Genomic DNA, 23,147 nt, shown 5'->3' with positions numbered 1-23,147 from the left:
AGGAAAGGCTATAAACCTGATCTGAGTAAATAAATCGCTGCCTCTTCCGTTATTGCCCTCTCTTCAGTGCTTCTTTAAAATACATTGCTGCCAGCAGAGGATGGAAGGAAACACTTCTGTTATATATTTTCTGAGCACTGCTTCGCAGACTGCTAGCAGAGCTGCACCCTCGGTTGTGAGAGCTGCTCGCTGGCCGTCACCTGCTTTCACTGTGCCTTGCAGAGGAAGTCTGTGCTCTGCATGTAATCTGTCAGAGGTATGATCACCATGTGTCTACAACCCCCCCCCCCCCCCCCCCAACACGTCACCTATCAAAATCCCAATCTCCACGTGTTGTCGGCTCCATGCCTGTGTTATGTACTGTACCTTTTCTGCTCTCTCTCCACAGAGACGGACACTTTGCTACGTTCCTCTCTAAGGAACAATTAATCGGGAGACCTTTGACTCAAATAAAGGCTGTAGAGGTCAGAATGCAGGGTCTGACAGATCATTACATAATGCCCAGAACTGTTTTGGGAACCCCAGAGGAGGCAACTTAACGACACCGAATCAGCAGAGAGAATTGCACAGAGGGGAATGGGAGTTCTCTTTAACCCTGGCTCACACTAGGAACGTCATTTGAATCTTGCATGAATCGCACTGCATTCCTGTGCAAATCGCATGTGATTCTGTGCGGTGCGATTTGAGCCCATTCATTTTGATGGCTCAAATCGTTTCACGTCAAAAAGGTGCAGGCACTTTTTTTTTTTTTTATCCGCACTGGAATAGGATCGCATGGGTGTTTATACCGATGCAATCCGGTTCAGGCAAGCACACTAAGTTTAAATTTAATTGACAATCTCAGCAGGTCACAGAACATAATTGCTATTCGATGCAGGAAATAAATGTACAGTATTTGCTGCATTTTCCACACCACACCAGCGTGAACCAGGGCTAACTCTGAGATGACGGTGCTTGAGTTACTAAACAGACAGTCACACAAGATAATGGGACCAGGAAGACTGTTATCAGGATAACAGCTCCTGCTGTTCACAGGGAGATTAATGTGTCTCCCGCAGAGTGAGCTCCATTTTCGGCACATCTCTCACATGCCGAAAATGCTGCCCAGGCTGCACATGCGCAGTGGAAGGTTCAATACAAATAATTTGAATAGCACCGCTTGGGAAGGTATATGAGGGTTCCTGAAGGACATTGGTTATTCTCTGCGGAAAAGAGTTTTACTTTGCAGAACTTTTTAATATGTGTTACTTTATGTAAGTACTCTCTGACCTTTGCACAGTTGCAGTCTTGGCTGGATGGCATCAGCCATCAGTTGTTGTCTGAAATTGCTCTGAGAAATTTTCACTGCCAAAATCAGTGAGCTTTTATTTGTGAGCTAAGCTAGAGGACTCTCATATGAATAGTCTTCTCGCCGTCACAAACAGTGTGACACTGAGGTGAAATTACATTACAAAGCCAGCAATGCATTCTCAGTCGTTTTCCTCACTACAATCTTTGTAATTAACCAGCAATTTTACAATTCGTGTCGTGAATGCAAAGTTGTTATGACATCCCTCCTGCTTAGACATGAGGAGACACAGGTCTCAGAATACATTGTTTAAGCTGTAACGTGGCTGCCGCTCCAGCGGCGTATTGCGCTGTGTGGGTTACCAATTGTTCTGCAATTCAATGTGGTGAGCAGGGCGTAATGCACTCTGTATTGTGTGTTGCAGGTTATTACAGGACTCCTCCGCAGAGCTGATCAGGTAATCGTCGCCAGCAAGGCATTGTGGGAATGTACCGTGATGCTGTCGTCTGCGCTCCCCGCCGAGTCAGCAGAATCTATTTACAACCCTACGCAGCTTAAATGATCGTTTCCCCCAACTTTTTTTTTTTTGGCCGTTGTCAGAGCTGAGCGCTCATTATTTCATCCTGTTGATTCCAGTGGGGTTTGAAGGTATAAGTCAGACAAACATTAAACTGAAACTCATTCAGGATGGCCTACATGCTGTGTGGCTCTTCTAATCACCATGGAGTGCATACTGAACAGCGGTCTGACGCACTCAATATAACCTTGTAGTTGCCAACAGACTTAGTCTATAAAAGGCTCAGAATCTCAGCCTTTAAAAATTATCTTCTTTTTAAAGGAATTTATAGTTTTATCAACATTTTTATTTTGTATGTACATGTAAACATGTTATTTAAGCCTGATGTAAATGTTCTCATCAATCTGTGGCCTGACCATTTATTTATTTGTATGAGTTTGCTGGACCTCTCATTCCTAAATCATGGCTGTTATTATTTAGTTGCTCCACTTTGCATTTATAATGGATTTTGGAGAGAGCTGAAAGAACATTTGTGAGGTAAGGGATTGATTTGGTTGAGAAGACCTGGGTCACACCTTGTATTACAATTCATCCTAAAGGGTTTTCAGTAGGGTTGATGTCAGGGCTATGTGCAGATAATTCAAGTTCATCCACATCAAACTCAACAAAACCAGGTCTTTATGTACATGGGGACACAGTCATGCTGGAACAAAGAACTTCCCCAAACCGTTGCCACAAGGTTGGAGGTGTACAACTCTCTTTACTGCGGCCTCTCTGTGGGTGGGCCTTAACGCAGAGCGGCTGCATATATGCATATAGAATGTAAACAGAGTTGTGCCACCCTGCGTGCTCCTAGAACAGTTGCTAGCGGCTAAAGGAAAGCTACCAATCTCTACCTGCAATCTGGAGCTTTCCAATCATGTGATGTGACCGCTGTGAGAGTCAATCACAGCGGTCACAAGATCAGAAATCCCACACAACCTCCCAGAAACCTCTTAAAGGGCTGGGAGGGGGAACTCAACATCGAAAAAAACTCTGGTGTGATCAGCTCTGCATGCCTATCCCAAAACTGCTGCTTAATATTTAAAATAAAAGATTTTTTCTGGTACTTACATTTTTATTGTATTCAACTTCCTGTTATTTTGAGGCACTGGTGTAGTCAGTGTCTCACACCTGCCCACTGGGAATGCTACATCACCAGTGCCTTCCAGGGAGCTTTCATCTGTAAACTGCAAGATCTCCAAGAGATTTCATGAAATCTCACAAGATCTGGGGAAAGGAGATCGTTTCTGATTAATAGCCATGGCTTCGGTAACATTAGTTTCTGGTAGCATAATGCTGCATAATAACCAAATGTACTAGATATTAGAGCGCATAGGTGAGAATTGGCGCAGATATCAAAGGTATGGCATCAATTGTTGTGCTGCGGTAGGGTTTATGTGAGGAGAAGGAATGGGGCCTTACCATATTTGAACACAGTCAGCAATTGGGCAACCAGTATTAATTATATTGTATTTATTTGGTACTACTTAATTGGTATGAGTAATGATGACGGCTTCAGATGAGGAAAGGGTAAAGGTCCAGTTTAACAGTACCCTTCACTGGAATCACAAAATCTTAATCGTTTGTAGGTGTGTCAACAAACTTTTGGCCATATAGATAGGATTTATGACTTTTGACTATATAGTGTAGAACGTGTAAATATATAGTCGCGAGAGAGAGAGAATGTAAGGGGTATATACTGTAAGCAGACCTTCACCTAATGTTGTTCTGAATGATGCACTATATTTGAACTAGGAGTTCCCGGCATGGCTGATGTTCATATGTATATAGTATAAAAATATTAGTTCTGTAGAAGTTTGTCTAGTTGCATTGAGGGGCAGTTGTACAAGGAGCAGGCATTAAAGGGGGGGGGGGGGGGTGATTCAAGTAAAGTTCCAGTACAGGAGGCTGGCAAAAATATTGCTGCTACCTTCTTAAAGCTCGGTTTACAAGGTAAGTGTGTTTTTAATTTTTTTTTTTTATTATTATTAATTTTTTTATTTTATTTAATCAGCAGGGAGGTGGGTGAAGAAATTCACGAATTCCCCACCAACCCCACTAAGTCATTGTATTTTGACAGCCAAAATACACTGATTAGGCACTCTGAAACAAGATTAAAAAAATGCATATTTTTTAGAAAGTACATTGGGCACGAAATCTTATCTAACAGGGGATTGTGTGATCGTGACAAAGTTATGATGGTAGCAGGCAGGAAAGGGCGGGGAGCAGAGAAGCATTGTCACTAGCTGACAGGCAGGGGAAGGGAGAGGACAGAGGGATAACGGAGGCACATAACCTGACCACGGTATCGGGGGCTCAGCAGCCATGATAAATGTGGTTAGTGTACAGGGAGGAGGGCAGAACCAGGCAGGATCAGCCAGGTATTTTAGATTTATTAAAGGCTTATTGCACAGCACAGGTAGTGGAAAGGTGGCCATAGATGGTTTTTAAATTCAGCCGTTTTAGCAAGGACTGGGTGAACTTCAGTCCATTTGTGGCTGCTGCCGCTCAACAGGAGTGGTCCCTGTTAAATGATAGACTGCAGCAAATTCTCAGGCCTCCTTCACACAGCTGTTTAGCTGAATAAATGGATTTCAACAGTTAAAACAAGCATTTTCTTGTGGCTGGAATGACCAGGGCATGCGAATAGCAGTGGCTGCCCATCCTATATCAACTGCTACTGCCCACTATATAACCACCTAAATTCTAGGACGTCATATGACGCACTATGGGTGGCAATTGGTAAAATATCCATACCTGGAATGATTCTTTAGATAAACATTCTCCCAGGTAATGCAAGACACTGTTGTAATGAACCAGGTATATTGGATGGCCTATAATCACTGCAGAGTTCCTTAAAATATATAATTTGGCAGTTGGGTTCCACCTGCTGTCAGCCACCTACCTTTTCATTTGTAAGAATTTGTTCCATGAATTGGGTCCTTTGTAACATCTTTAATGTCTTTATTAAAACACAACCACTAAAACATACACTGGTGATTTTTTTTTTTTACAGGCTTCCTTCAGTAAGATTCCCATTGGTTTCATCCCACTCGGCGTGACCAACACATTGAGCCAAATCTTGTACCCCCAGACTGAAAACAAGGTTCAGTAAGTAGAATTACATGTACTGTTTTTCCATTATATGGAAACTGCAAACTAGCAGCTTAACAGTGCCCCACAAAACAAAACAACCATTGCTGCAAGAAAGAGGAGATCCCCATGTTTTATATTTGTTATCTGTGCTGTGAGCTGATATTTTGTATTAAAGCCTGGAGTGAATTACATTTTTCCCTTGGCATCTGCCTTTTGTTTAACATAATGCCAGCAAACGCAGGGAGTTAGTGGGGCCTATGGACTATTACAATCCTTGATACAAATGCTGTGTTCTCCTTTTATTTAATGTGTATTGTAGCGTGAAAGGGAGGTTGCAGTATGCAAAAATCACAGCCACAGAAGCTCTGAAGTACATAGACACCCCTTCAAATGAGTTCAGATGTTTTCTGTAAAGGAAGTAGTTTAAGCTACCAGGGTCCTCCTCTAGCTAGCCCCCTGTTTGTACAGAGCAGCGCTGGCTTTTTACCATAGCCAAGTGCTCGCTCTGTGCCATCGTCAAGCTGTCAGGAGAGCGGCCACTCTATTCTTCCCTGTGTTATCACCCACCTGTCTGTTACCAACTTCGGGGAATGGTAGGAAAGCAATACTGACAGACCATCCATCCGGTGCACAGAAGGGATTTTAGGAGACTTGGGTCTGGTGAGGGATTGTTGATGGGCTTGAAACAAAGCACATTTTTGTGAATGCATTGGATTATATGCATAAAAACTTAGCGGACAGACCCTAGAGCAATTAAAACTTGTAATTGTTTACCGGGAAGCTGTGGCGGAACTATCAGAGTATCTGGGTAGTCAGGGTAAAATCTTATGGAAAGCCTTATTGGAATAGTGGAGACAGTTAAATATATATTGTGTGTGTGTGTGTGTGTATGTATGTATGTATATGTGTGTGTGTGTGTGTGTGTGTGTGTGTGTGTGTATATGTGTATATGTGTGTGTGTATATATATATATATATATATATATATATATATATATATATATATATATATATATATATATATATACTGTGTGTGTGTGTAAAATAAAGAAAAAAAAAATATATATATATATATATATATATATATATATATATATATATACACACATATGTTTATTTATATATATATATATATATATATATATATATATATATATATATATATATATATATATACACACATATGATGTTTATTATAAAAATATATATATATATATATATATATATCGACTACTTTTGTGGATTGTATTTGATGATGTTTAAAAACCTTTCCTGATTTCTGTTGTTCCTCTAAGACAGGCGTTTCCAAACATTCTAAACAAAAGGCCGGTTTATTGTCTTTTTAGACTCTAGGAGGGCTGGTCTTTTGCCAGCGGAAGTGGAAATTTTCCTGGCATCAATGGGAGTAAACATCTGATATTAGGGGGAGGAATAGGGCCCCATTAGTGGTGTCAGTGGCAGATATAGGGCCCCATTAGTGATGTCAGTGGGAGAAATGGTGCTCCAATGTTGGTGTGAGATGGCAGAATAGTGTCTCGTATCAGTGGGATGAATAGTGCCCCAAGGGCCGGATAAAGGCAAGCAAAGGGCTGCATCCGGCCCTCGGGCCTCAGTTTGGAGACCACTGCTCCAAGATAAGCCACAGGGGCCTTATGCTTGATTATGATTGTGCCCACACACCATATTATTGATCAATGGAATTTTCCCCCCACAGATAAAAAAAAAAGACACTCTCACTTACAAGTAAAATAAACTTGCTTATTCTGTTCACAGCATCTAGCCCCTCTTCTTCACATTTTTGACTAGTTTTTGCTCTTCTCTCTTGCAATAAGCAATCTCTATAACCGATTACTGGCAAAAAGAAAGAGAGAGTTATTAATTTCTTGAGTTTTTATTACTCATAAATATGTCTTAAAGGTACATTGCCTGTAGGCGCCAGCAATAATAGCTACAAGCTTGGATGACATAGCCTTTAAAAATTTGTCATATCACGTAGTGCTTGTAAAGTTTTAATTGGGCCCTGTCTGCTTCTCCTTGTTTGACCTATCGAGACGCAAAGCCCCGTCGTGTTCCACCATCCAAATAATTGTCTGGGACATTTCCCTGTTATAAAGGGAACCTTTACCACTGCCCTTAATTGACGTTTGTCTTTTCCCAGAATTAAAGGTGTTGATGCCAGAGAAGACAGTTATTATCCAGAAAGACATAGCAGCAGGCTTGAATGATGTTTGGAAGATCTTGTTTGTTGTGTTCCTGAAAATTACATAGTTCTGTGTCATTAAAAGCAAGGCCGAGGAGTAAACATCTAAACTGTATCACAGAGCTCTGAGGATATTGCTTGTTATTTTGTTATTTGTGTGAGTACCCCCGCTGCTAGCGGTTTCTCGCTCGAGGGAGTTATACACAAACTTTTCGCTAATCAGCAATAATTGTGTATATGCAGTGGAGCATAATGGATAATGTGGACGGTGGGTAATGTTGAAGTGGGAAACATAGATTCTCAGGGACAATTAGGTTTTTCTAAATGGCAATATAAACATAAATTACAAGTTGTAAAAGAGTTTCTAATCACATTCATGGACAGAAGTTTAAGGACATCAAAATTAGATTCATTTAGAATCCAGTGATTCAAAAGAAAGCAATATTTTCCAGTTCTCAGGCAGCTTTCTGTCTTCTAACCTTATTTAGGAAGTCTGGCAGTTTGGTTCCCTACTTTAGCTGAAACCTGTCAGCCATGTTATTGCTTTGAAGCTAAACTATAGACAGGCATAATAGACATAGGTTAACGCAGCTCTGCGTTCAATAAAGTGATTGTAAACCCTTTAAACATCACATCAGGCAGTTCTCTCCAACTCCAGGCATTTCATGGTGATGCGCCCCATTTGCAAATGCATGCATAAGCTACAGGGCTCCATCAAGGCACCCCAATATTTTCTGTAGTCCTAACTCTAAATTTTGAGAGCCTCCACAGTGGAAGCACATGCATTGCAATGGATAGGCAGAGGGCAGGTGAGCCTGAATGGGGCGCACCAGACAGCCAGCATATAGCACCATGGCAGCAAAGGTGTCCAGTGCATTCCCTTACCAATATTCCAACAGTAGAAACAAACGGCTTCTACCTTCACCAATAACTGGCCTTTGCAGCAAGGAGCACATGAAAGGGTAATGCATGCAAAACCAAAGGAATTCCCTTCTCAACTTACTGACCATCCTGCAACCAACCGAATTATCCTGTCTAACAACTATATTTTGAGCCTCCATAGTCGAAAAGTGTTTTTAAAGCCTACATTTTTACTTTAATGCATTTCCTGCATTGAGGTAAAACATGTTTAAGTAACAGTATCGCTCCCTCACTTCCCCTTACCTGAGTTTTCACTTGATCCAGCACTGTGCCTGACTGTAGTGGCTCTGTCCTCTCTCTGCTCTCACAGGACATAGAGGCAGTCAAATGCTGTTCTTTAAATCCTTTGAGGAGGGAATGGGTGTGGGGCAGAGCCATGTGTGTGTCAATTGACCCATAGAGCCTGGCTCAGGAGCAAGCCTGCAATATAGCCACCATAGCATGTGGCTTGTTATGGCTGCACTCGGAACAGGATGAGCCAGAAGCGTCAGTGGGAAAAGGAGGTTCGAGGCTGCTCTGTGCAATTCCATTGCACAGAGCAGGTAGGTATAACATGTTTGTTCTTTAATAAAACAAAAACTTTCCTTTACAATCACTTTAAGACTACGTTCACACCAGCAATTTAGGCTGGTGCAAATTGCACTGGCAGGAATCTTCGAATTCCTGCTGTGGTTTTGAGTGGCTAGTTGCAAATACCTGTGTGTCCAGCAGCGACCACGTGTAATCACTGGCTTTGTTGAGAGCCACGATTAGCTGCAGCCGCCGGCGATCTGTAACTATGGTGAATGGGGCCCGGCAGCTGCAGTTAGCCACTCCAAGCCGCCTTGCCAAATCGGAAGATTCTTGTTACTGCAATTCAAACCAGCCTAACTCACCGGTATGAATATAGCCTAAAAAACACACATAACAAAAACACAGGAAAAAGTGATCTAGGGGGCATAAAAGAGAGCGTAGAGTACATGTTGTAAAGCACATTGTAGCAACAGAACTAGATACCAGTTCTGCAAACACACAAAATAAAAGCCCAAACAAGAGTTTGGTCGTGTGACCTGCTCTCCTCCAATCATGGAGCTCTCTGTGCTGAACCGAGCAGGGAGAACTTCACATGGCTTCTTGTACTACCCGGGCTCTATTTTTATTAATGACATAAACCACAGCATGTGTATCTGCTCTTCATTATAATTGAAAGTGAAAAACAAAAGATTCTATAGGCGCTAAAAACTGGCAATCCTTCAAACAGGTATGTCATTGAAAAATAGAAAAACTGGACCCCAGTGCAGCTGGTTACTTCTGGAGAAGCAAAAAAATCCAGCGTTCAAAAGGACCAATGAAAGTAGAACTATTGCAATTGCTATATTCAATCAAGTTCATTTATTGTTGGATGCACATAGAAATAGTTAAAAATCCCCTGGAGTTCAGCAAGCCTGAAATTAACCATCTAGTCACCAGCTGTAATACACATAGTGGTCTTTTGGTTCCAGTTCTAACCCAGTCGTTCATCTTAATTCTGGATCAGTTATTTAACATCAGGACCCGGAGCACACTTGATGACATTAACCCCTTGGTGCTTACAATTCTGGCTGGATCGTACACAAGTTTTGTAGGACTTCAACGATGAGTATGAGTTTTTTTCCTTTCATTTCATCAGATACATTTTATCAATTTTATTATCTCATTCTCATTGACAGTTGTGATTTTTAACTATTTCTATGTGCATCCAACAATACATGAACTTGATTGAATACAGCAACTGCAATAGTTTTGCTTTCACTGGTCCTTTTTAACGCTGGATTTTTGTTTCTTCATTATAATTGAGCCTCTAAATTATTATTTTTTAAATGCAACTACATTCAGTTGTCCTGCGAGCTGCCTGGAAGAGGAGAGAGAGGATTCTATTATTTGAAGTGGTTCTAAAGGCAGAAGGTTTTTTACCTTAATTTAGCCTTCTATGTTCAGCTCCCCGCCCCCCTTATATTTACCTGAGCTTGAACGCAATCCAGCATTGTGCCCAGAAGCAGCTGCTCTCTTCTCTCTCTCTCTCCTCGCTGGCCATGTAGGCACCTTTTAGGAGCCATTGGCTCCTGCTGTATCAGTCACAGCCTGTGAGAAGAGAGTGGGGCAGGGCCGAGTCGTGGACACACAGCGTAGTTTAGGATCAAACCCGCATAAGTGCCCCCCATAGCAAGTATCAACTGGGGACTCCAGAAGAGGAGGATCGGGGCTGCTTTGTGCAAAACCTTTGCACAGAGCAAGTAAGTATAACATGTTTGTTATTTAAAAAATAAAATCCCTTCGCAATCACTTTATTGGTAAATTGTAGGATTGGATGAACAGAATTACTTTTGGTAATGTAAAGTAAAACCGCTTTCTTATATTTGTTTTATAAGTGTATTTTTAGCTGTTTGCCACTACCCCCATCCAGTAAAAGTCTCTTTATTTGCCAAAATGACACTTATTTAATTTTGAGGGTATAGGTGGGCAGGGCTCCCGCTGCCGTGTTTTGTCCTGAAAAGAAGAGTCCAACAGAAAGGACATCACAAAAGTAACATTACCGAATAGAGTCTCATTATATGCAGGTCTATGTACTCCTTATTTACACCAAGAAACTAAAGTCCTTTTTTAATTAAAAAAAAGCTGCGTGGAAGAATTTGTCCTCAGTTTGTCATAGTTGAAAGTGGTGGACACAAAAACAGTACACTTTTGGACACCTGGTGCCCAACCTGCCATCCCCTTGCCCTTTTAGTGCATCCCTTGAGGCCCCTGAAGACAGAAAACAGCATTTCCCTGTTGACATGTGTAACCCTGGTCCGCTGTGCTCTCTGCCCACTGCTGCATGCATCGGGCTGCTGTTTGGACTGCTGAAGACACACAGACACACAACATAAGTCATGATATAGTTTGCTTACTCTACTCCTAGCACACACTAGAGGGTGTGCAAAAACAACAAGGATATGGACAGCCGCACTCCAGTAACTTAAAAAAGATGTGCCCTTTATTGGGTACAGGAAAAAATACACTACAGGTATCAGCACACAGTGGGATAAACAGCTGACGTGTTTCGCATTGAGTGTCAATGCTTAATCATAGCTATGATTAAGCATTGACACTCAATGCGAAATGCGTCAGCTGTTTATCCCACTGTGTGCTGATACCTGTAGTGTATTTCTTCCTGTACCCAAAAAAGGGCACGTCTTTTTTAAGTTACTGGAGTGCGGCTGTCCATATCCTTGTTGTTTTTGCACATCCTGTGCATTGCCAGCACCCATCTGCTTCTGAGTGGACATCAATTACCCTAGTGAGCTCACCTGGAGCGGCAGCTCTCTTACCACACACTAGAGCAGGGGTCTTCAAACTATGGCCCTCCAGGTGTTCAGGAACTACAATTCCCATCATGCCTAGTTATGTCTGTGAATGTCAGAGTTTTACAATGCCTCATGGGAAGTGTAGTTCCGCAACAGCTGGAGGGCCGTAGTTTGAGGATCTCTGCACTAGAGGGTGCTACACCTAGTAATTGTCTGTCTCATGTAAATGGATTTGTTCTGTAAAAGATGTTTTGAAATGATCAAAGTGGCTTCCTTGGTTCTTATGAAGTATTTTTGCATTTTGATCAGGGGTCACATCTGACCATCACACCTACAGGGGCTTGTCAGACTTCCTCTTTCAAAACCATGGGCATCAATGTGGAGTTGGCCCTCGAATTGGAAGGGGTATGGTCTGTGCAAGCCATTCAAGTTTTTTTCACACCGAACTGGTCAAACCATGTCTTTGAGGCACTGTCTGTGTACAGGGGCACAGTCATACTGGAACAGAAAAGAGTCTTCCCCAAAATGTTACCACAAGGTTTGAAGTGCACATTTACAGTTGGGTCCATATATATTTGGACACGGGCACAATTTTCATACTATGGATGAAACAATAAAATGAATTTGAAGTGCAGACCTTTAGCTTTAATTCAAGGGGTCAAATAAATATATAAAGTACACATTTTAGGAACTGCAAGCATCCCCCCACATTTTCAGGGACTCAAATGTAATTGGACAAATGAATTTAATCATAAATAAAATGTTAATTTTTAATATTTTGTTGGGAATCCTTTAGGCAATGACTGCCTGAAGTCTGGAACCCATGGACATTACCAAAGACTGTTTCCTCCTTTCTGCCTTTAGTTTTGCCTTCAGCAAGTTAAATGCATGCTCAATTGGGTTGAAATCAGGTTACTGACTCGGCCATTGCAGAATATTCCACTTCTTTTTCTTCAAAAGCTTCTGGGTTGTTCTTGCAGTGTGTTTTGGATCAGTCCATCTGCACTGTGAAGAGCCATCCAATCAATTTGGCTGAATCTGGGCTGACAGTATATTTCTAACACTGCAAAATTCATCCGGCTGCTTCTGTCACATCATCAATAAACACCCATTACCCAGTGCCACTGGAAGCCCTGCATGCCCATGCCGTCATTCTAATTCATATTAATCTTAGTTTCATCCTATCAAAGAATGCTTTTCCAGAACTGGTCTGACTTTTTTAGATGTTTTTTGACAGTCTAATCTGGCTTTTCTATTCTTCAGGCTTATGAATTGTTTTCACCTTGTGGTGAACCCTCTATTTTTCTCTTGTGAAGTCTTCTCTTGATTGTAAACTTTTGACAATGATACGCCCACCTTCTAGAGAGTGTGTTTCACTTGTCTGGATGTTGTGAATGGGTTTTTCTTTATCATCGACCACTGTTGTCTTCCAAAGACGTCCAAGCCTTTTTATGTTGCTAAGCTTACCAGAGCCTTCTTTCCTCAGAATGTACCAAACTGTTGATTTGGCCACTCCTAATGTTACTGCTATCTCTCTGATGGATTTATTTTGTTTTTGAAGCCTTACAATGGCATGTTTCACTTGCATGGACAGCTCCTTCGAACACGTGCTGTAGATTCCAAATGCAGACCTTTTACCTGCTTAATTGATGAAAAAATAACAAAGGAGTACCCCAAACCTGGCCATGAAACGGCTTTTGCTTCAATTGTCCAATTACTTTTGGTCCCTTGAAAAAGGGGGGCGGCTGTTCTTAAAAGCTATAATTCCTAAACCCTTCCTCCGATTTGGATGCACATGCCCTCAAATTATATTTCATAACTATAGCTTTCATATGTTTTGGTAAATGGCTGGGAAAAAAATTGTGCCTGTATCCAAACATATATGGACATAACTGTATCTAAAATGTCTTTGTATGCTGTGGCAATAACAGAACCCTTTGCTGGAAGAAACTGACCTCACTTTGGAGAGATGTTCACATACTTTTGACAATACTTGAATGTTAATATATTGGGATTTATCTCTGTAGAACTTTCTTCTAGTTGTTAGCACTTTATACAGGCTCAATGTCCACTTTGCCATTTTGCTGACGTGCACTTTTATACTTTTTTTCTTTCAGAAACATCTCGGAAGCCACACTTGCCATTCTGAAGGGGGAGACCATTCCTCTTGATGTGCTACAAATAAAAGTAAGCGAGCAGATGGAAATTTTTTAAATACAATCACATTATTTAACTGGTTCGCAAAACCCTGTACCGGGTTACCGTTTTAGGAGCCACCAGAGGGCAATGTGCGTGGCTGGCGATCGCGTACACTAAAGCTAGCACAGGGATTTGTGTGTGTAAACACACAAACCCCTGTTCTATTAGGGGAGAGGAGACCTTGTTTGTTCCTACTAAGTAGGGACAACGATCTGTCTCCTCCCCTAGTCAGTACAAACCCCCCACAGTTGGAACACACCTAGGGAACACATATTTTACCCCTTGATCGCCCCCAGTGTTAACCCCTTCCCTGCCAGTGACATTTTTACACTAATCACTGTATAAATGTCAGTGGTCCCAAAAAGTGTCGAGTGTCGCAGTACTGCTAGAAATCACAGATCACCGCCATTTACTAGTAAAACAAAAATTATAATAAAAAAAATGCCATAAATCATTCCCATAGTTTGTAGACGCTATAACTTTTGCGCAACCCAATTAATATGCGCTTTATTGCAAAAAAATATTATTATTATTTATTTTTTTATATCGACCTAAACTGATGAAATTTTTTTTTTCTTTTAAATTTGGGGATATTTTATATATTTTTTTATTGTTTTGTTTATAGCGCCAAAAAATAAAACCGCAGAGGTGATGAAATACCACCAAAAAAAAGCTCTTTTTGTTGGGATAAAAAAGGACGCAATTTTCATTTAGGTACAGCATCGCAAACTAATTGTCAGTTAAAGCGACACAGTGCCAAATTATAAAAAGTAGGGATGCACCAATGCCACTTTTTTAAGACTGAGTACCGATGCTTTTTTTCCCAAGTACTCACTGATACCAATTACCGATGCCTATCGCCTAGCAAGAGTAGGTGGGGGGTGGTTTGGGAGCGGGAAGGTTGTTAGGGAGTTGGGTGGGGGGGGGGGGGAGTAGAGGGGTTAGTGAGTGCAGGGAAGTTGAGTGTGGGGTGAAATGGGGATTGTGGGGTGGGAGGATGCAACACAGGGAGGGCACAGTACAGGGGGTTTGGAGGGCAGGGTTCAGACATATTACATGCAGAGTGCAGGGTTCAGGCACATTACATGCAGGGTTCAGGCACATTACATGCAGGGTTCAGGCGCCATTACATGCAGGGTGCAGGCGCCATTACATGCGCAGGGTGCAGGCGCCATTACATGCGCAGGGTGCAGGCGCCATTACATGCGCAGGGTGCAGGCGCCATTACATGCGCAGGGTGCAGGCGCCATTACATGCGCAGGCGCCATTACATGCGCAGGCGCCATTACATGCGCAGGGTGCAGGCGCCATTACATGCGCAGGGTGCAGGCGCCATTACATGCACAGGGTCCAGGCACCATTACATGCACAGGGTCCAGGCACCATTACATGCACAGGGTCCAGGCACCATTACATGCACAGGGTCCAGGCACCATTACATGCACAGGGTCCAGGCACCATTACATGCACAGGGTCCAGGCACCATTGCGTGCAGGGTCCAGGCACCATTGCGTGCAGGGTCCAGGCACCAATGGGTGCAGGGTCCAGGCACCATTGCTTGCAGGGTCACTAAAGGGGGAAAAAAAATGTCTTTAAAATAACGAACATGTTATACTTGCCTCCACTGTGCAGTTCGTTTTGCACAGAGTGGCCCCGATCCACGTCTTCTGAGGTCCCTTGGCGGGTGCCTCTGGTCCTTCCCACAAGAACACATCACCTTCATGCGAGAAAGCGGCCATAGTCGCTCACTGTATCACACGGCCCGCCCCTCGGCACGCTGCGTCACTGGATGTGATTGACAGCAGGGCCAGCCAATGGCTGCGCTGCTCTCAATCCATCCGCTCTAGCCAATCAGCGGCCAGGCTGAGCGGCGAAGAGGATCTCGGGACCGGGCGCAGGACTTTCGAGGGGTCAGGTAAGTAAAATGGGGGCTCAGGGGGGGGCGGCATCATGAGATGTTTTTTCACCTTAATGCATAGATTGCATTAAGGTGAATTTTTTTTTTTCTTTACAACTCCTTTAATAAAGAGAAACAAGAAGAGTTACTGGGTGGCCAGCTTTTTTTCTGCTTTGAATGTACTGTAATGGTTGCTTCTGTCTGAGTGGAGAATTGTGTTAATGACTCCACATCTAGGGTTTGTGCACGAATGAGGGTGGTAAAACCTTGTGGGTTGAGCCACATATTTGCAGAGGCAGCGGCCGGGGAATACACATGCTGCAATGCTTTTCCTTCGCAACTGTGGCAGGAACTATACCCCCTGTTTCCCCACCAGTCGCAACTTACTAAAGTGAGTGAGGGTGCTTGTGCATGGTCCAAGGGGTTAAAGCAGGTGGTGTGAGAAGGCCATACAACGCCTTCTCACTGTCTGTAAAAATGCTTTTTGAAGACCGATCTAAACAGATGGATCTTCAGAGAGCATCACACATGTGAACAAGTCTTTATGGTGACAGTCTGACTGGCTCGGCGGTGATCAGGCACACTGGGTCTGGCATTTCAGTGATCAGAGACACTGAGACTGGTGTGGCGGTGAATGGGGACATTGGGACAGGTGTGGCAGTTATCAGGGATGCTGTAACTGGTGTGGTTATTAGGAACGCTGATTGGTATTACAGTGATTAGGGACACTGTACTGCTGTGGTGGTGATCATAGACAATGGCTGGTGGCACTGACATACAGTGATATGAGTAGGTAGCCATTTCCATGCTCATCGCAACAGCGGTACAATATTACCTTTGTGACACTACCTTTGGTGAAATAAAATTATACTTTTTTTTTTCTTTTTACAAACAATTTTTATTTTATTGGTTACATACTGTCACCAGTGCAGTATCATCATAGTGCCACTGTACTGCCCTGGGGGGAGGGGGTTATGGGGAGATATTATTTAATTTTTTTACACTGATTGTTTATACAGCCATTATGGCTATATACGGTAAGCAATAATTTTGGACACTGTTCGGCTGCAATTTGGCAGTTCTTGAGTACCTCTGTGATTGTCCACAGCTATCGCATGGAACAGGTCCACTGTGATTGGCCCTGTACCATGTGATTGCTGTGACCAATAACAGAGATCATAGTAGTAGTAAACATACTCGTTTACTACTAGTATTGTGAGCACCGTGATTGGTTACAGTAATCATATGGTACCAGGGCCAATTCACTGTGCTGTTGCTTCATTAAAGCCTTTTGGAAAATACCAGTGGTTCTGGGTATGGGGCAGCATGTGTCATTTAAAATGCAGTAGAATAAAATACATTTTATACCAGGAATAGTTATAAAAATTAGGCAAGTGAAAATGGGAGTTTAAAGATGCAGAATTAATTAACAATTAACAATTTCATAATTTTATTAAACATATAAAAATGAAAAAAATATATTTTTTAAAAAACCAGCACATAAAAATCATGCGGTCGCAATACAAAGGTTTGTTTCCTCTACATGTTTTGCCATACACACGGCTTCTTCTGGAGCTCTGTTTTTATTTGGAGGTCAGGAAATCAAGAGGTTGATACTGCTGATGGGTACCGTAAGACGCACCTGACCATAAGACGCACCTAGGGTTTAGAGGAGGAAAACCAGAGAGAAAAAAAAATCTGAACCAAATGGTGTACTAAAATATTTTATATTATACTACTACTATAGGTGGGTGGTGGACACACAGCAATACCACCCCACCTATCAAATCAGCTCAGCTACACTATATCTGGTGGTGGTGGTGGACACAGCAACCTCCCCCCTTCCCAGATCAGCTCAGGGTGGCAGGGCAGACACAAACACCCCTTAAGCCTCTTATCACATTAGCTCAGGTGATGGGCAATGGATACCATGTCAGCTCACACCTCCCACCCCCTTAACAGCTCACCTCAGGCAGCGAAGTACACTGCCATTACAATCCCCTCTGGCTGGCTTGCTTGCTGGCTCTCAGCCTCAGATAGACCGAGGAAGCAGCTAGAAATGAGGAATGGGGACATGGTCAGGTTACAGCCTCAGCTGCGGTGGAAGGAGCAGAAAGTCAGACTGGACCAGACCACGGCGGGTAATACCTGACCTGGGTGCGGAGCGCACCCCCATAGCAATGCTTCTGACACCCACATGTTTTAACACCCGGGGCAAAACGCCTCCCCCTTGGTATGCTCCTCACATCCTGTCCTCTCTCTCCTTCACAGAGAAGCCAAGCGCTGGGATTCTGACACGGCGCTGGCGACGGGGGGGTTTAGTGCCTGGTCAGTATTCGCACCGTAAGACGCAGGGACATTTCCCCCCATTTTTGGGGGGGTGAAAGTGCGTCTTATGGTGCGAAAAATACGGTACTTTTAATGGTAATAACAAGGGGACTAAGCCATCTGAAAAAACACAGACCGTCATAACCAATCCATCCACACAGTCTAAACCCCTTTGAAGCAAATAATCTGATATGCTCCTCTTGCCCAAACAATTCCTTCATCGGAAATAAATTCCTTTTCCTCTACCTCACGTTGATACCAATAGGACAGGGAAGAACCAAGTAGATAATAATTTCCAAGGGGATTACCCCTGTAAACAAGGACAAGCAGATTAGTATCAAAACAGGCCAAGTATAGAAAACTGCCTGGACTCAGGCCCAGCTTATTATGAATCGACTTACTTCAATCCATAAAGTGAACTCCCACAGGTATCAGACAGGGCGAGCAGCCGCAACAACACCACCGCCGCCCTGAGGGTTTTAAATATCCCCTCCCTCCATCCCAGTAGCATCTGATGTCACTGCCGTGATGCAGACGTCCATTGTCTGACCCCAATTCGTCCCAGCTGTCTCCAATTTCGGGGAGCAGAAGGAGGCACACATTTGCATTGTTTGCTTGCAGTGTACTGTGTTAGCGGTGGGTGCTCAGTTGCCAGGCTGCTGATGACAAAGGGGGTTTTCTCTCTCTTGGGTGGATAGGGGAGATTGTTATTTTCACTTGCCCAATCGTTATATTTAGAATGCAGTGTTGGAACGTGACACCCAATGAAGGAATGCAGCTGGGGGAAGGTGGGTATAGGTAGGTCAAGGGGGGCTTTTAGGAGAGACTCTCAGTTGGCACTGACTATGGGCAGCTTCTTTAAAATTTACCATAACTGATGGTCATGGCACAATACCAAATTTTACCAGCAGAAGGCATAGCAGGTATAACCTGAGATTCCAGGTTCTCATCCTTGCATTACTGTGCAGCTTAAAGTGGTTGTAAAGGCAGAAGGTGTTTTTATCTTAATGCATTCTATATATCGAGATAAAAAGCTTTATATGTGCAGCAGCCCCCCTAGTACTTACCTGAGGTCCCTCTCTGTCCAGCAATGTCCACGAGTGTCTCGGCCATCTGAGATTCTCCCTCATAATTGGCTGAGACACAGCAGTGGCACCATTGGCTACTGCTGCTGTCGATCAAAGTCACCTAGCCAGTCGGTGGGGGGGGGGGGGGCTCCATGTTTGAATGGACACAGGCAGTTGTCACTCCGCTTGGGTGCCCCCATAGCACTCAACAAGAAAGAGGGGCCAGGATCACAGAAGAGGGACCTGAATCCACTGCAACAGAACAGGTAAGTATAACATGTTTGTTATTTTTATAGGAAAAAAACAAGACTTTACAATCACTTTAAGCAAGCTTAAGGAGATGTTTGAGGCCACTTAGCTTTTCTGTAGCAGTAAATTAAGTTAAATAATTGTGTTTATCCATCCAGCTCAGCCTTTTACCCACTTCTAATTCTAATTCAATATATATAATAGTAGTTGTATTGATCTGAAAGAAGGTGAGTAAGAAAAGTCCAGAGAAAACAATCACGTCTCATTAGGTAAAATAAATGTGCGGTGACTGAATACACTAATCACTGCGGTGCCTGGATTCATGGCCCATCACTCACCACAAGGAGTGGAAAGTGTTCTTGTGCTGGCTAGCGGCTCTCACTGTCAGTTCTGACGTGACTCTCTTTCTGCAGGGAGAACAGGATCAACCTGTATTTGCACTGACCGGCCTGCGATGGGGAAGCTATCGGGATGCAGCGGGAACATCTACAAAGTAAGTTCACTAAATGCACCTGCATACACAGACATCATTTTCACATGACCAAAATAATTATGATGAAGTTGTTCAAGAACCAGATTAAGGGGCAGTTCACACCAGAACGTAGTGCGGAAAACCTACGTTTCTGGCGTTCAAAATTCACTGTAGATGCGATCTGCAACTGGTGTCAATAGTAAGCTAATGACACCCCAAACTTAGGTCGGAAATGCAGTGCGTTTTTCCTGCACCGGATAGCATGGTACGAAAGTACCATGCAATCCAAATGCTACGCGTTTCTAAAAGTAGTGAATGCACGACTCTTGGTGCGGTGTGATGATGGCCCATTAAAAATAAATGGGCTGAAATCACAGCACAGAGAACTGCTTGTGAATTGCAAAGGACCATGCAAGCGTGTTCCTGTCCGATTCCTGTGCAGGCATGGTGTGAACAGACCCTAAAGGATCTATATCTCAAAAGTAAAATTATGTGGAAGTATGCCCCCTTCCAAAGACCCTGTAGGTCCATGCTTGCCTCCTCTGATATGTACGGCCTTCAGCTCTGTATGCAGCTTGACCTGTAAAGACCTGCTGTTGCCTATAATGGGAGGTGCTCATATTGCAAGAGCAACATCCTATTTAAGTGTGTAGGATGCTAGTGATCAGAGCAGGGCTGGACTGGGACAAAAATGTGGCCCTTGACTTCATCCAGACTGGCCCACTTTGACAGGTCTCTCCCATGGAGGCCGAACAAACCCACCCCCCCCCCCCCCCCACCGACCAGCCATTTCCGATGGCCACCCAAGTCCCCCCTCCCCCTTCACTAGCCTTTCTACTTTATTAGAGTAGAACGGCTGGTACTGGTACTCCTTCTTTTTTTTTTTTTTTTTTATAGGCAGTACCAGTGGGAAAGCTAGACGTTATTTCACCTGGAGGGGGCAGCGGTCCACTCTCACTGAAGCCGACCCACTGAGCCATCGGCCCACCGTGAAACTCCTGGTAGTCCCGATGGCCAGTCCATCCCTGGATCAGAGTGTACATTGCAGTATTTGTAGCAAGTCACAAAGTAAGGCCCCATACACACTATTAGATTTTCTGCAGATTTTTGTCAGGTTTACCAAAATCATATAATATGAGGGCAAACCTAAACACTTTCAATTCGTATGCAATCTGGCAGGCCCTTGCACTATATGGTTTTGATAAATCTGAAGCCAAAAATCTGCAGAAAATCTAATAGTGTGTATGGGGCTTTATGAAGCAAGGGCTGATCTTTGTCATACATATGTGAGCAACCCCACGGGCACCAGAAAATACATAATCATGTGATCATTCTGGAGAGAAAAAAAGACTTGCATAGCTCCATTTCTAAACAATGCAAACTCTTTAAAAAGTTAAAACATTTTTAAAATGCTTTGTTTAAAAACTGTCAATACATTTAATGTATTAGGTTGAAAGAAACGACAGTGGAGTTTAGCATGAAATAGCCTATTTGACTTGAATAACCTATTTTCTGTACTTTGCTGGTAACGTGTAGTGCAGTATGGTGTGGGGGCGTCTGTAATTGTTCCCTCTTTGTTAATCACGGTCTGCTCTCATTCCTTTAACAGATATTGGTATTTGGGGCCATTGAAGACCAGGGCAGCTCATCTCTTCAGCACACTGAAGGTATCTAGGACAACATGGTCTCGGATGGCCATTAAAACTATATAGCCATAGAGAACGTGGCCAGTGGGCCAAACTTCCATTAGTGTTAGCAGTCTGACTGCATAAATGCTTTTCTGTTGTGCTCAGTAAAACAACTGCAGCTGGCGGTCACAATCAGTAGGATTCCATTTCCCACGTTTGCCTCCAGTATACTGAAATCTGATTGGTTTCTATGGGCCTCACTTTGCACATTCTCGCCGCTCTGTTTACCTCCCTGGTAAATCTAAATTCCAGGCAAACAGCTGGATACACATAGGAGCTGTTTTACTTGTATTTTTGTCCATTCAGTCCTGAAATGTACACAGCTCTGCCACAGAGCACAGCCCTGTTCATTCTTTGCTGCAGTTTCATATCTACTTGCAATTCTTCTCCCTACTCTGTATCTAGACAGTGAAAGAGAAGAAGCGGCTTGAAGAGTTAATTTCTCTGTGACTCTAGTCTCACCATCTATCAGCATGCTGTTTGCACTGTTGCACACCTATTTGGCTCATTGTGCTGCTTTCAACTTCCCCCCCCCTTTAGGCTTTACTGTAAAGGGGACTTTAAGAGGTTGATACCTGGGTCAAATTTTAGATGCATACACTACTACTACTAATTAAAAACTTATTGAACCCATATGCTGCCAGGGCCATTTTTGCACATTTAAAAACAATATTTTAAGCCTGAAGATTACTTAAAACCCCTCAAAATGTTATATTTTTTCTGAAAGCAGAGACCCTGTAGAATAAAATGGTGGTACTTCCAATTTTTATGTCGCATGATATTAGCGCAATGGTTTACCCAGCACAAAATGTCAGTAAAAAATACACTATATTTTTAGGGCAAACAAATGCAATACACAAACAAACAATTTTTGGTAAAATATAAATTGATGAGGTTGCGTCGGGCAAATAAATACCTGACATGTAAAGTCCTAAAATTGCATGTACCTGTGGACCGGCAACGAACTTCAGTGCTCCAAATTTTCCATAGGTGACGCTTTAAAAGCAGTGATAAGTTACATGTGTGGTGCAAGCAACTTTCAGACCACTTTAACCTACAGGTAAGCCTAGATTAAGGCTTACCTGTAGGTGCAACACATATCTCCTATACCTACACGGTTTACAAGATATTTGCAAAAGAAAGGCACGGATGTCTATGGCGCATGTGCCGTAATAACGGCGTTCAGATGCACTGAGCGTGCCGCTTCTAACAGCGATCATGCCATTAGTGGCGGCATGCGCGGGAGGGACGTGCAGAAGTCACTCCTAGAGAGATGGCGCCGACAAAGGAGGGCAATGAGCACCGCTGCGGGGGCTTCGATCTCAGGTAAGTACTTCATAATGAGCTAGTATGCTATATGCTTGTACTTCTTAAGGAACATGTTGCTACAAATAAGAGAGTAGAGTAGGCTTGCATATTACCTCATCAGTTCAGGCTGCTTCTGCTGTTTTACTATCCAGTTAGCAGAAAGGGGTGAAAAGAAGACCTTTTTGTATTCCTTAACTGCAAGTGGTGTCATCCACCTGGCTGTGCTGAGTTAAGAGGCTGTGTAAATCTCAGGAAAAAATGAAAAGAAATATAAATCCTTTAGCAGATTATGTCACAATGTAGAGAATAAGATTTCCTATCATCTGTGCCCAGTCTTGCCACACAGAGCTAATCCAGCAATCATCTTTTATTGTTCAGTGAAAATTAACAGACTTCCAGATAAAAACCTGTCTAAATAAAAAGTCCTTTCCGTCCCCTTGCTTCGAGTGACAGGGTTTTTACATATCTTGTGCACTAGCTTGGACACATGCACATTCCTGGATGTTTATCATAATATGGGAGGTGATCCACAGTTCATTGTGAGAGGTAATGTATGTCACTCAAAGCAAGGGGA

At 43.0% G+C, this 23,147-nt stretch overlaps 1 protein-coding gene across 2 annotated transcripts in view; it reads left to right on the top strand.

Annotated features, from left to right (window-relative positions):
- The window catches only part of AGK (acylglycerol kinase), a 93,921-nt gene that overhangs the window by 49,317 nt on the left and 21,457 nt on the right, over nt 1–23,147 (top strand). Inside the window, exons 7-11 of one of the 2 annotated variants that reach the window (XM_040345713.1) lie at nt 1,713–1,745; nt 4,864–4,958; nt 13,483–13,552; nt 19,519–19,598; nt 21,187–21,244. In XM_040345713.1, the coding sequence (XP_040201647.1) occupies nt 1,713–1,745; nt 4,864–4,958; nt 13,483–13,552; nt 19,519–19,598; nt 21,187–21,244 (336 nt within the window). The remainder of the gene's footprint in view (nt 1–1,712; nt 1,746–4,863; nt 4,959–13,482; nt 13,553–19,518; nt 19,599–21,186; nt 21,245–23,147) is intronic. The other variant, XM_040345714.1, reaches the window with a different exon arrangement.

This window comes from Rana temporaria, chromosome 3, assembly GCF_905171775.1.
Source record: "Rana temporaria chromosome 3, aRanTem1.1, whole genome shotgun sequence".
NCBI classification, from domain to species: domain Eukaryota; kingdom Metazoa; phylum Chordata; class Amphibia; order Anura; family Ranidae; genus Rana; species Rana temporaria.
Note: the sequence above shows the minus strand (reverse complement) of the source record. Positions and strands in the feature narration are given on the sequence as shown.